At 39.7% G+C, this 14011-nt stretch overlaps 1 protein-coding gene across 4 annotated transcripts in view; it reads left to right on the top strand.

The window, feature by feature from the left end:
- The window catches only part of LOC149316036 (forkhead box protein P4-like), a 194223-nt gene that overhangs the window by 36710 nt on the left and 143502 nt on the right, over nt 1-14011 (top strand). For all 4 annotated transcript variants that reach the window (XM_089514649.1, XM_089514650.1, XM_089514647.1 and 1 more), the window contains exon 2: nt 12586-12805. In XM_089514649.1, coding sequence (XP_089370775.1) covers nt 12602-12805 — 204 coding nt within the window. In that variant the 5' untranslated portion in view covers nt 12586-12601. The remainder of the gene's footprint in view (nt 1-12585; nt 12806-14011) is intronic.

Genomic DNA, 14011 nt, shown 5'->3' with positions numbered 1-14011 from the left:
CAAATGAAAGTGTTACTTGTTTATGAAGTAGAAGACATGAGCCTATATAATGCATATATATGTCTGTCTGCTGTGTTTTGTGCAGAATCCATTGTGTAGGGAAGGCAACTGCAGAACCTTCAATGGAAGAAGGTTCTGTGACAGTTGGACGGAAGATCTGTGACATTGGGGAAGATTTGAAGCCATGGAGTTTATTGTTGCTTTCTGTGACTGTTACATACTTGGCAAGAGAAGTTATTTACCCAGTATTTGCAAGAGCAAAGCGCAGGGGTGTGAGGTAATTAACTTACAATGGGAGAGGGAATCTGTTGTAAAATATGTGCAGATTTGATGTGTCAGTCTGCAAGTGCTCTGATAAGGGAGGGGAACCTGTAGCCTGTTCAGCTTTGTTGGTGTGCAACTCTAATAAGCCATAACCAGCTTGGACAGTGGTCAAGGATGATTGAAGCTTGTACTTTACAACCACTCAGAGTGGTACGAGATCCCTATCCATTGACAAAGCTTCAGTTCATTATTAAAGGATGAGTACCCCCTTCTCGTAGCTCTTTTCTAGGTTTTACATGTTACAAGCATCCTAGCTTGCCTTCCTTGTTTTGAAGTAAACTTAGAGAAGTATTGAGGCCGATTCCATGGTCAGAAATACTAAAAGATAAAGGAGTTCAGGACGGATGGGACTTTCTCAAAAGGGAGATTCTGAAGGCACAATTTCAAACAGTTCCAGTGAAAAAGAAAAATGGGAGGTGTCTCAAGAAACCAGGATGGATGACTAAGGAACTTTCAACCGAACTAAGTTTGAAACGGAACATGTATAAGAAATGGAAAAAGGGGGAAATCATGAAAAAGGAATTCAAAGAAATAGCAGGCATGTGCAGGGGTAAAGTCAGAAAAGCTAAAGCGCGGAATGAACTCAGACTTGCTAGAGAGGTTAAAGACAACAAAAAGGGCTTTTTTGGATATGTCCGCAGCAAAAGTAAGAAGAAGGAAATGGTAGGGCCACTGCGTCGAGAGGATGGCAAAATGTTAACAGGGGACAGAGAAAAGGCAGAATTACTCAACACCTTCTTTGCCTCAGTCTTATCAGAAAAGGAAAAGGGTGCTCAACCTGAGGATAATGGAGCAGAGGACAGAATAGGGGAATTTCAGCACAGAATAAGTAAAGAGATAGTAGAGGAACACCTTGTTAATCTAAATGAATTTAAGTCTCCGGGACCAGATGAACTCCATCCAAGGGTATTAAAAGAACTGGCAAAAGTAATATCGGAGCCATTGGCAATAATCTTTGAAAACTCCTGGAAAACAGGAGAGATCCCAGCAGACTGGCAGAGGGCAAACGTTGTCCCCATCTTCAAAAAGGGGAAAAAAGAGGATCCCAACAATTATCATCCAGTTAGTCTGACATCAATACCAGGAAAGATTCTGGAGCAGATAATTAAACAAAGAGTCTGTGAACATCTAGATGGCAATTCCATAATCACAAAAAGTCAACATGGGTTTCAGAGAAACAAGTCATGCCAGACAAATCTAATCTCTTTCTTTGATAAAATTACCAGCTTGGTAGATGAAGGGAATGCTGTGGATATAGTATATCTTGATTTCAGTAAGTCCTTTAACAAGGTTTCCCATGACATTCTTGCAAACAAGCTTGTAAAATGTGGACTAGACAAGGTAACTGTTACATGGATTTGTAACTGGTTGACCGGCCGAACCCAAAGGGTGCTCAACAATGGCTCCTTTTCATCCTGGAGAGAAGTGACCAGTGGGGTCCCACAGGGCTCTGTCCTGGGCCCAGTGCTATTCAACATCTTTATCAATGACCTGGATGACAGAATTGGGAGCATACTTATCAAATTTGCAGATGACACCAAATTAGGAGGAATAGCTAATACCCCAGAGGACAGGACCAAGATCCAAAATGACCTGAATAGACTAGAAAGATGGGCCAAAGCTAACAAAATGAAATTCAACATGGAGAAATGTAAAGTATTGCACTTAGGGCGGAAAAATAAAATGCACAGATATAGGATGGGTGACACCTGGCTGAATGAAACTATGTGTGAAAGGGATCTAGGAGTCCAAGTAGACCACAAGTTGAACATGAGTCAACAGTGTGATGCGGCAGCTAAAAAGGCCAATGCAATTTTAGGCTGCATCAATAAAAGTATAGTGTCTAGATCAAGAGAAGTAATAGTGCCACTGTATTCTGCTTTGGTCAGGCCCCACCTAGAATATTGTGTCCAGTTCTGGGTGCCACAGTTCAGAAAGGACATTGAGAAACTGGAGCGTGTCCAAAGGAGGGCGACAAAAATGGTGAAGGGTCTGGAAACCATGCCCTATGAGGAACGACTTAGGGAGCTGGGGATGTTTAGCCTGGAGAAAAGAAGGTTAAGAGGTGATATGATAGCCCTGTTTAAATATTTGAAAGGATGTCATGTTGAAGAGGGAGCAAGTTTGTTTTCTGCTGCTCCAGAGAACAGGACCCGGAACAATTGATGCAAGCTACAGGAAAAGAGATTCCACCTCAACATTAGGAGGAACTTCCTGACAGTAAGGGCTGTTCAACAGTGGAATTCACTCTCTCGGAGTGTAGTGGAGTCTCCTTCCTTGGAGGTCTTTAAACAGAGGCTGGATGGCCATCTGTCAGGGATGCTTTGATTTGGATTTCCTGCATGGCAGGGGGTTGGACTGGATGGCCCTAGTGGTCTCTTCCAACTCTACGATTCTATGATTCTATGAAGTCTTGCAGCCCCTTAGTATCCACTGGATTCTGATTTCAGGGCCCCCTGTAGATACCAAAATCGGGGGATATGCGGGTCCCATTAAACATAGTGGCATTAAAAAAAATGGTGTCCCTTATATAAAATGGTAAAATCAAGGTTTGCTTTTTAGAATTTATATATATCTCTTGTGTATTTCCAAGCCATGGAAGATTGTATGTGTGCATATGGAGAGGGAGGGCTGACTGTATATAAGGGTAGAATGCTAAAATTGAATTGAGGTAGAGAGCATGAGGTGTTAATTTTGTATATAGTAGGAAGAAAAGAAGAAGTATGTTAAAAACTCAGGTTGCCATTCCTCCACCTGCTGCCGTTCCTCCACCTGCTACCATAGCTGAGATGAAGTAAGTGAAACATATTCTCCATAGTTAAAAGAACAAGATGTGGAAGGCGAAGCATGAAGAATATGTTTGAGGACTTGGCAGTTTTTGTGCATGGTAACTAATAATGTTTGTGGAGAAAATGCATGTTGCTGCTGAATGCTTCGATAAAAGTTCTTCCTTAAAACTATAATTTCTTTGTGATCACACAAATAAAAGTTTATTCTCTGAACCTGTGCATATAATATATGTCTAGGTCTGCATATGCTCAATTTTAAAATTTGAAAGAATAACATATATGACCTGTTATATGTGCTTGCTCTCTATGGGTGATCTGTCCACATAGCAAAACCAGCTGATCTCTGTGCTCTCCCTTCCAGGGAAACTCCAGACATCCATCAGTCTGTTAATTGCACTAATTAGAGAGTGTGGAGGTGTTAATTGGAAAGCCCTGGTTTTGTGCCTGTTTAGGGGAAGAAAATGTCAATAAAAATTAATTGATGACTTGGCATGGCATGCACACTTCACAGGTTAGCAGAGAGTCAAAAGATGTCAAGGCAAATGTTACTGCTCAGATTAAGCAATTGTTAATTAAAAAGCAGCAGTAATTAATATGCCTATCTACCATATGGTATTGGTCTTTCTTTTTCTCTGTCTCTTTCTACTCTTGTGGCCTTTGTTTCTGTCTTTTTCTTTGCCAAATAGGAGATGATCTTGAAACAAACATAGAAAGTGAGATAAAAGTAGGTGACTTTGTTTTTGAGACACTTTTTCAAATTCTGGCTGCAATGGATAATAACAACTGATCCATTCACAGCACATCAGTTCATTATTAAAGGATGAGTACCCCCTCCTCATAGCTCTTTTCCATGTTTTACTTGAATGTGGGATTATTGCTTGTAGGGAGATTGGGGAAAGTGCCTTTGCTCATTTTATATTTTAGAGTTTACTAATCTTTTTATTTTTTCAAAAGTTGTATAGCATGAAGCTAGGCTGTTGCAGTAAACAAAGCCTATGAGGCTTATTAAAATTACCCAGTTAGTGATTCTTATTGGGTGCCAGTTTGATATCTCATTCCACCCATGTCTTCTGTTTCAGGACAGCAGAGTAGATAGTAGAAGCACTTTTATATTTTTGGCCAGACAGTCTGCCCACATTAATGGGCAGAGGAAAGTGGGGTGCTCTTGGGTGCCACTTGGGTATATACTGCATCCTTATGTGGTTTTGGCTTGTACCCATATATCTCTGAACTAAAATAAAATAATGTGTCCTGTCATAGTAGTTGTTTAAGGGTATATGTTTGCTTATACTGTAGGAGTAGACTGCAGTTACGTCACCAGGTGACTACAGCTCTTTTCCATTTCCTGTCAAATGTCCTAAAAAAACAGTGATAGAAACTTAGTAAATAAAATGAATTAAGTTCTGAATTGAGTTGGAAATATGGTAGCTCAAAGGGACAACTTAATTAAAATTATTTTTGAAGAAAAGTCATTGACCTACAGAGCCAGCATGGTGTAGTGGTTTGAGCGTTGAACTATGAGTCTGGAGATGAGGGTTGGAATCCCTTTTTGGCCATGGAAACCCACTGACCTTGAGTAAGTCTTACTCTATCAGTTTCAGAGGAAGACAAAGACAACCCTCTTCTGAACAAAACCTGTCATGGAAACTTTGTGATAGGTTTGACTACTACGTACTTGCAGAATTGTTACGTAAGCTGCAAGGCAGAGAAACGTTTGAGAAGCGTGCAGAGAGTACTTATTTTGTCTGATGTGTTCTTGGTATTGCTGTTTTTTGGCTCAGAGAAACATTTAGCCATTGCCAGCATTAAGTCTGAAAGCACACGGTAATATTTGTCTCACAACAACAACAACAACAACAAATAGTTTATTCATATTTCCCGCCTCTCCCAAGAATCAAGGAAGGATTACATCAGTAAAAATGATATAATCATACAAAATACAGTCAATATGTTCTGTATACAATCTTAACCTGTTGGTGATTAAATTATTTTCATGTTGACAGCAAGTGAGACTTTGAGTGCAAGTGTGTATCATTATGTAGGGAACAGTCAGGATGCATGTCTTCATCAATTTGGAAAAAATAAGTATTTTGCACTTCAAAGTTTTTAGGATTCTTGTAATACAATAGTTCTGGGGGCATTCAGTGGAGACTGAGTCTACTTACCTTTAAAACAGTTTTTCTTAATGAAAATATCACATCACATTACTTGGTTTAGACTGGAGCTTGAGCTGGAGCTTGTGCCTAATATGTGCATGTATAACAGAAATTTATATTGAAAGCGTCATAATCTGTTGCCTTATACCTAATCTAGCTATGTATCAATCTAGCTCAGCTTTGTCTACTGACTGGTAGCGACTTTCACAGAATTCTTTTACATCACTTGCTACTTAATCCTTGGGAGGAGGGAACTGGAGGTGCCAATGATTTTACCTGGCATCTTTTGTATGCCTAGCACTGAACTATAATTCATCCTTTAAATCTACAGCACCGATGTATAGTACAGTGTCTGGTGAGGTGAGATTAATTGGTATATATAGTTTATACCACTTTTTTGTCTCCCATCACAGTATTCTCTTGACAGGCAGAAATAGAATTAAAAGAGCACTGAGAGAGGGGGTAATGGGCATACTTAGAGGACAATAGAAGGAACTATTATGACAGGCCTTGGGGCTCTTATTTTGTTGATTTTTAAAAAATAAAAGTTTGGTTAGCTCATAGGGTGGACATCACCAATATCATCTAATTTTCTCTAAATCTAGCCCTAATAGTTCTTTTAATCAAGGCATTTTGATATGTGATACCAAAAATGCCTTTGGGCTTGTCTCATACTGTTTGTATGACCATGAAAATGTGCCTGTGGTTAGAAAACAAATTTGAACTTGAATATACATTCTAGCCAACTTTATACTGTACTCACATTTGTGTTGCAGGTCCAGCAAATGTGTAAAAATTGTTTCAAGACATGATTCATGTGATAATGACATACCTGAATCATACCTGAATCACAAGTGATACCAGTAATGTTAGCATGGTGGAATCTGTGTCGGTACAGCTTTTCTGCACATGAATGAAGTCAGTGCTTCATTCAGAAATTGTTATTGTTGCTTGGGGTTCAGCCTTGGGCAGATGTGGCACCCATCGGTAATTAATAAGTAACAAAAAAAGCACAAGGGTGTTGTCTGATGAAATATTGTTTGATAAATGTGTGATTTTGGATCAGTCGGTTAAATGCACATTTGAAGAAATAATAGTTTGGAAGGAAAAGTTGCTGCTTTGTTTGTAGAAGATACATACTTTAATTGTGGCAGATACTCTCTTGGAAGAGACTTCTATTTTGTATATGAGAGATGAGGGAATGTCTCTTTTTCCAAGTGCTTCTTTAGAACTAAATAATAATTGCATAATTTATATAGCTGTAAACAGGTTTGTAATGTTAAAATTTTACTGGTACATTAAAAACATGTGTAGCTCTAAGACTAATATGCAAAATATACTTTCTGGTTGATTTTATTTACCTTAATCTTACCTGCTAGTCCTTATAAAGTAGTGGGGTAAATCTAAAAAAAGAAATACAACAAGCCAGAGTTAATCTTTTCTCTTTCCTCAGCCCCAGACAACCCAATCTCATGAATTTAGGAGTAAATTAAATAGTTCTAACTTTATTTTTTAATGCCTAGGGTTGACAACTGTGAATTAATGTAAGGGGAGAGCAAGTAAGAAGAAATTATTCCAAATTGTTTCTGTATTTTCAACATAAGAGACTAAAATCTGCTTTTGTGTTTCCATGATTGTAATAGCAAAGCCAACATGCCTAAAACATGTAAGTGATTTAACAACCAGTTTCCTCCTTTCCATTCTTCCCTTTCACCATTTTATTGAAAAGAGGGGGTCTATAGGTTAGCATTAGAGAAAACATGTTTTGCACGTAAAGTGTCTTTGATTTAATCATTAACATTGCCAGGTACAGCTGTGAAAGTCTCCTGACCGAAACCCCAGAGAGCTACTGCCTGTCAATGTAGATAGCACTGAGGTGGGTGGTCCAGTTGACTAACCTAGTTTAAATCATCTATCTGTATTACTATGAATAACATCTACATGCACTCATAAACTATACAAAAAGAGCCACTGGAAATGTTCCTCATGCTGGTTTGATGGAATGGAGTTGGTGCTGATAAATTTGAAGGAAAGAAAACTGGGAATGTTTAAAAAGTAAAGAACAGAACAGGGACTTGCAGCCCCAAGAATTACTTTAAAACAGTATTCACAATGTGTACAGCTAGATCAGAGAGCCAGCTTGGTGTAGTGGTTTGAGTGTTTGACTCTGGAGACCAGAGTTTGAATCCCCTCTTGGCCATAGAAACCCGCTGTGTGACCTTGGTCAAGTCATACTTTCTTAGCTTCAGAGGAAGGCAGTGGCATACCCTCTCTGAATTAATAGTGCCAAGAAAACCCTGTGATAGGTTTGCTGTTTACCTTACCATTAGCTTCAGTGAGAAACAACTTCAAGGTGCATGACAACAACAGCTAGATCTAGAGAAATGATTATGATAGTTATGCTGAAAGCAAAAGTTTTCTCTCTGTGTCAGCTGGTTTTAAACAACCTATTTGGAGAAAAGGGGTATACAGTATATGTGTTTTGTGGACTTCATGAAATAGAAGGATGCATACTCTGAAAGCTTTATCATATACAGCTTTTTACAATTAGCATGTTGTTTTAAAAGTTGAATGAGATTTCTCTTTTGTTTGTCCTGGTAACTTTGAAATTTCTGCTTCCCAAACCTAACAATCTTTACCTCAGAAAGTTGTTCTTTCGATGTCCTCTCATCCTGTGCCCTGGCATCACTAACCTGAGTGTATATTTTCAGTAAAACCCAGAATGTTGTAATCTCTCTGCCCTTGAATTCTCCTGCAGCTACAAGTATGTGTGTGTGTGTATGCTTGATAGTGTGAGGGACTACAGGAGGGAGTCGACAACTCCACATGGGAATTAATGTCATTCATACACCCTGCGGAAATGACTTTTGAAATGCATATAATCTCAAACATGCAAATGAGAAGCTTGCTTCACCCTGTTTAATATGAATGATCAGCTTCTGAATAGCTATTATTACACGCCACATTTCAGCAATTATGTTGTTCCCAGTTTGTCGATCTATCGTGCCAAAAATGAAGGGGGGACAGCCTATATAGAGGAAAGAAAAGGTAGGAAAAAGAAATATCTCTCTCCTGCACCTCTTCTGCTTTCAAACTTGCTAACTGCTTCTCTGCTCAGGCCCATTTGAGGGTTTTGTGCTTCACTTCTTTGCTGGGGAAGATGCTGCCTGGAATGAGGCATGACTACTGTTGTTTTCTTTGTCAAGAGACAAAATTAGAATGAGACACCCTAGTGTGTGTGGTGCATGTAAGTAGTTTTGTTTTACTGTTAGATTGTTGATAGGTTTATTAGGGTGAAATGGCTTAGAATCATGGTAGCAAAACATTGCCCATTGATCTTTACCAGAATTGGTGTTATCCATTTAAAGATAATCAGTGTTTTGTCCTTTAAATGCATATAACCGTTTGTTATGTTGCTGGAGATAATATGAAGAGATATTAGAATCTGTTTTCACTTTCCTATATAAAGCAAACTGCTAGCAGCTATAGTTCTAGGGGATGCCTTGAAAATATGGCTGTAGTCACAACACTGTACAGTGTTGTGGTTTTTCAGGGATCTCAGGCTAAAAGAATCTTACACTAAAGTGAACCCCAGCAGTATTTTAAAAGAATCTTCTCTGTGGGCATCCCCACCCCACCCAAAATCTAGCTTTTTGGTATTTTAAAACATTAAGCACCTGTTGGGCCTGTCCATTGCCAGTACCCACAGCTTGTTGCAGGTTTATTCATCAATCATGTCAGATTCAAACCATGTCCCATTAGATTTGGACTTGAACTGAGGTAGCATTGGCTCCAAATAAGTTTATTTAGGAGTTAGGCTATTCAACATTTGAGAAAAATAGGAGATTTTAATTTATTTCTTAAAGTTGACTTCTCTGAAAGTGTCTGGCAGGTAGGGAGTATGCTCAAATCAGTTTCCAGCTTCTTTGCAAGAGCATTACCCTTATGGCCATATTTATTAATAGTGTAATAGCCCCACACCAAGTGTAGCAAAACATTCTGAGTATGCCAAAAAAATAATAATTTTGAGTGTTGGTGCATGTCCATATGCATGGACACATGCAACAAAAACAAAGAGAAGACAGTGAATATGAATATTGCTATCCTCCTGACATCATTGAATCTTGGCACCAGTCATGGGGTCAGAGCAAAGCAAAATAGCTCACTTTGGCTGCATCCACACTGCAGAAATAATTCAGGTTGAGATCACTTCAACTTCCATGGTTCAGTGCTGGGATTTTGTAGTTTTGTCAGAGTACTCTGGTGCCACAACAAACTACACTTCCCAGAGTTCCATGTCGTTCAGCCATGGCAGTCAAAGTGGCATCACTTTCTGCAGTGTGGATGCAGCCTTTGTTATTTGTGTGTTATGCCAAAGCTTGCTTCCAGTCAACCTGAGGCTGAATGAGAGAGGGAAGAAAACAAGGGGAGTGGTGAATATAACGAGTTTATCGCACTGGCCCTAAAACGAGCCGAATGCGTTCTAAAACATGCACGCGCGCGGCGCACACTGAACAGGATGGAGCCAAGAACCCCATTTTACTGCACAGTGGAACGCCACCTTTGCTGCCGGGTGTTCCAATTGCGTCCCCGTTCCGTTCCAGAGGGCGCCATTTCTGAGAACTGTTCTAAAGCGTTCTCAGAAATGGCACCCTCTGGAACGGAACAGGGACGCAACTGGAACACCTAGCGGCAAAGGTGGCATTCCACTGTGCACTAAAATGGGGTTCTTGGCCCCATCCTGTTCTGTGCGCACCGCGCACGTGCACATTTTAGAACGCACTGGGCCCGTTTTAGGGCCAGTGCGATAAACTCTTTTAAGTATGATGATTTTCAGTACCCCTCAAGTATTTTTGCAAAATATCTCCAGGGATGACTTTTTCTTTCACCAACTTTCACTTTTCTTATTATTTCTGTTTTGGTGGCCATACATACAGGTCTGTACTCTTTAAACATGCTATGTGTACCTTGTGAGCCAGCTGTTCCCCCCCCCCCCCCTTTTCTTTCTATTTTACTCTTTATGCATGCTCAGTAAGGAATTCTGGAAAGCTGTTGCTTAACTTTTCTGTTCTGTGTAAGGGCACACAAAGCTAAAATAGTATTGGCTAGAGCAGAATCCCATTCTTTCTCAGCTCAAGCATGATTCCATTGATTACCAAAGACGTTCTTCTGCAACTTGACACTGAAAGTCTGTCTGTCCAGCCCTCCTTCATCCTCTTCAAGTTGAACGCTGCTAAAAAAACTTGCAGCTATACAGAGAACTGGGATATAAAGGGCAGTGGGTGAGGGGGTGTAAAAAGATTTCATACAAAGGAGATTCTTTGACAGAGGCTTTGTTAATGGAGGTATGCCTGTAGAGTAGGTCATTACATATCTAGCAGCTTCTGTGAAATTCAAATCTCTTTGTCTTCTAAACAGATCTAGCCTTCATTTGCTTTGTTCCTTGGACAATGTAAGTGAAGAATGTACTGTAGGTGCCTTCCCTGTAGTAGTGTGTCACTGGATTATTGCAGGATGTGTTCTTGTTTCTGTATTTGACTAGGAAGTATTTCAGTTGTGTTGCTGTTAGGATGCTTGAAAACAGTTTCATCCATATTAATGTGCCTCTGAATTAACAGAATATTAACCTGCCTCTCTATTAAATTGCTGTTATGGGGGAGGCTTTACCTGAGCCCCCTCCCATCCCTTCTACCCCAGTATCTTGTGTTGTGCTGTATATCTCATTCTTATTTTAGTGCCTGTTTGTTCTAGGGTGAATTTGTCCCCGTTAATGGTATGTCCCAATAATTGCTGGAGACATTCATATAAATTTTGGCTGAACTTTCTTTTTATTATCCTCTTTTTTCTTGATCACATTTATGAATCTTGTATTCTTTGTTAATAGGTTTTTTTCCTTTGCTGTTAACTTGAAACTTGGCATTTGTACCATTTTAATTTTTTTTATTTTGTTTGTCTTGATATTATTGTTTGACTTTAGCGTGCAGATGTTGGCTGGTTTGGGCATACAATTTGCAGGGAAAAATGGTACAAATAAATACTGAGATGAAATAATACTTTAAAAAGCTGCTATTTTACTTTTGAGTCTTACAGCCAAGCAAAGCAAAACAGTAATTTACTTCTCCTGGAAGAAAGGATATAAACATTCAGCACATTTGTGCTGAAGTTGGAATAATTTTTGTCAATTCTTAACTAAGAAAGAAATGAAGAGAGATTAGAGTATCCTGCCTTGGTATTTGTTAGCTCTCCTTTTAAAAACAGTACTATGTTGGACTATGTATCTGGGAGACCATGGTTCAAATCCTCACTTGGCTATGGAAACCCACTGGGTGACTGACCTTGGGCAAGTCTCACACTCTCAGTATCAGAGGAAGGCAGTGGTAAATCCCCTATGAACAAATCTTGCCAAGAAAAACCTTTGATGAGTAAGTGCTTGGTTCCTCCTAAGTCAGAAATGACTTGAAGGAACACAACAACAAATATGTTCATGCCTTTGCCTAGAGTTGTGGAATGAGATTTTATCTTAAGGACTGTACTCCAGTAAGATTTTGTTTACCAGTTCATGGATGTTATTACAGTATGTAAGCCAGTTGCAAGAAAAATAAGTACAGTCTGCCCGCCCTTTACGCGGGGGATCTGTTCCGGACTCCCCCACATAAAGGAAATTCCGCCTATGCTCAAGCCCCATTTAAATGAATGGAGCTCATGCACACAGCAGTGTGGTGGTGCGACGGCACACATGCGCCACAGGCACACATCCCATTATCCCTTATGAGACACACTGCCCCTTCTTCCAGCGTGGCTTTCAGCATATGCTGAATGCCGCTGAAAGCATGCCTGCATATGACGTGGGCACACTGTAATGGTTAAAAATCATAGAGTTACAACTCTGTTTGTTAGGCCTCTTGGGACTTGCTAAGCTAGCCTCTGTGAACTGGAGCAACTTATAGTTAGTTTGTTGTGAAAACTACCCCTAGCAGTTGATATTTAAATTGTTCAGATGTTCTTACAGTTTTGAACTGGCATAAAGAAGAATCTAGTATTTTTACAAAAGTCTTGTCTATCATACTAGCCTTGTTGAGAGAGGTGTTGATTGGCAAATGCCATCTTGGTTTCTGCTACTGGAGTACTTTAAAGCATATGCAAATATTTTGGGGGTGGGGGTAGTTTGGTAAAAGTTAGAAGACCATGAGCAAGAGGGATGATGGTTCTGCTTGTGTTGTGGCAATAGATTTAGCAGACTGATGACTTAATGTAGCGTACAAGTTTCAACTGAAATCTTTGCTCACAGATCTTGCTACTTATTTTTTTTTATGCAGGTGCTGGTAGCAAGTCATGATGGTTGAATCTGCCTCGGAGACAATACGTTCCACTCCCTCCAGCCAGAATGGTGTCAGCAGTCTAAACAATCCAACTGATGGAGGAGGTGGAGGCGGTGGCGGAGGTGGTGGTGGTGGCTGTGGAAGAGAAGGAGGAGCCAGTGGGGAAACCAATGGAGAAATGAGCCCAGTGGAACTTCTGCATTTTCAGCAGCAGCAGGTACTGACAACTTAATTCTGCTACATTCTGTTTTACTCAGCTAGATTTTGAGTGCTTCTTTTAGAGATAGCTGAGGAAGAGAATGCTCTAAAATGGTTCGTGTTCCTTTACTTGACTTCCATGTGGCTTTCTGATAGTTATAGAAAAGGGCAACTCTGCATAATTTGCTTTCATTTGCTTTCATTTTGTTTTGATGCACATCCAGTCTTATGTGAACATGTTCCTGACAGTAAAATAGCCCCTTGAGGTGGTGACTGTAGTCATTTTGGGTTCAAAATTGCTTCTTATTTTTTGATATCTCACATCCTTAACATGCCTTCTGGAGACAAAGGATCTGTTTTATTAAATTATACAATTTTATTAACAAAACAGCAGCTATGCCCCCCCCCCCCAAGTTGGAGCAAGATATTTCAATAAGAAAGTTTGCCTTTACTAAAGTATCACTAGTGTTATTGCAACTGATAAAGGCATGAAAACCATCAAGTGTATCTATCCTTGTCTGATAATTGAGCAAAGTCTGGCTGTCTGGATGTTGTTGGGCTTCAACTTCCATACACCCTAACCAGCATCTTCAATAGTGACAAGTGCAGGGATTGTAGTCCAGTAACACCTGGAGAGCTGCACTTTGTCCACCACATCCTAGAATATCATAAAAGGAATTTTCCATATCCCTGTTTGAGTGTCAACAAAATCTTTATGGTGTTAGTATCTGTAGTTGTCTGACAGGTAAGTGCATGTGTACATCAACTGCTTGAAATAGTATTATAGTATCAGCTGCTGTTGTGTGCTTTCTATGTGACTGGCTGACCATTGGATGTCCTTGTTCTCCATAATGTAGTGACACATTGTTGTGTTTGCCATATTCGTTAATGATTTTGTGTGCCAAGTATTCTGTTCAGTTATTTTTGGTCTGTACCTTTGACAGCAACAATTTCAGTAAGACTTGCCTAATTGTAGTGCTGTCTGTAATACAGTATACATCTGATAGTCTGCCTATATGAAACTCAAGAATTGCAGTAATGCTGTTTTTCTCTGGTGTGAGGAGGCAGTCTTCAGCCATGAGAAGTGTATGAAGAATCATTTCAGATTCCTAACTGTCAATGGCATTTTTCAGATCTTCAGTTTGTCTAGATGTGGCATCCAGCAGTAGTCTCACAAATTGCTGCTAACAAAGTCCACATTTTGAGTTGCCATACAATGTGGGAA

The sequence above is a fragment of the Sceloporus occidentalis genome, unplaced genomic scaffold (genome assembly GCF_023333645.1).
Source record: "Sceloporus occidentalis isolate IW3139 unplaced genomic scaffold, rSceOcc1.0.p SCAF_3, whole genome shotgun sequence".
Classification (NCBI taxonomy): domain Eukaryota; kingdom Metazoa; phylum Chordata; class Lepidosauria; order Squamata; family Phrynosomatidae; genus Sceloporus; species Sceloporus occidentalis.
The sequence above is the reverse complement of the archived record's forward strand: the minus strand, read 5'-3'. Positions and strand labels throughout refer to the sequence as shown.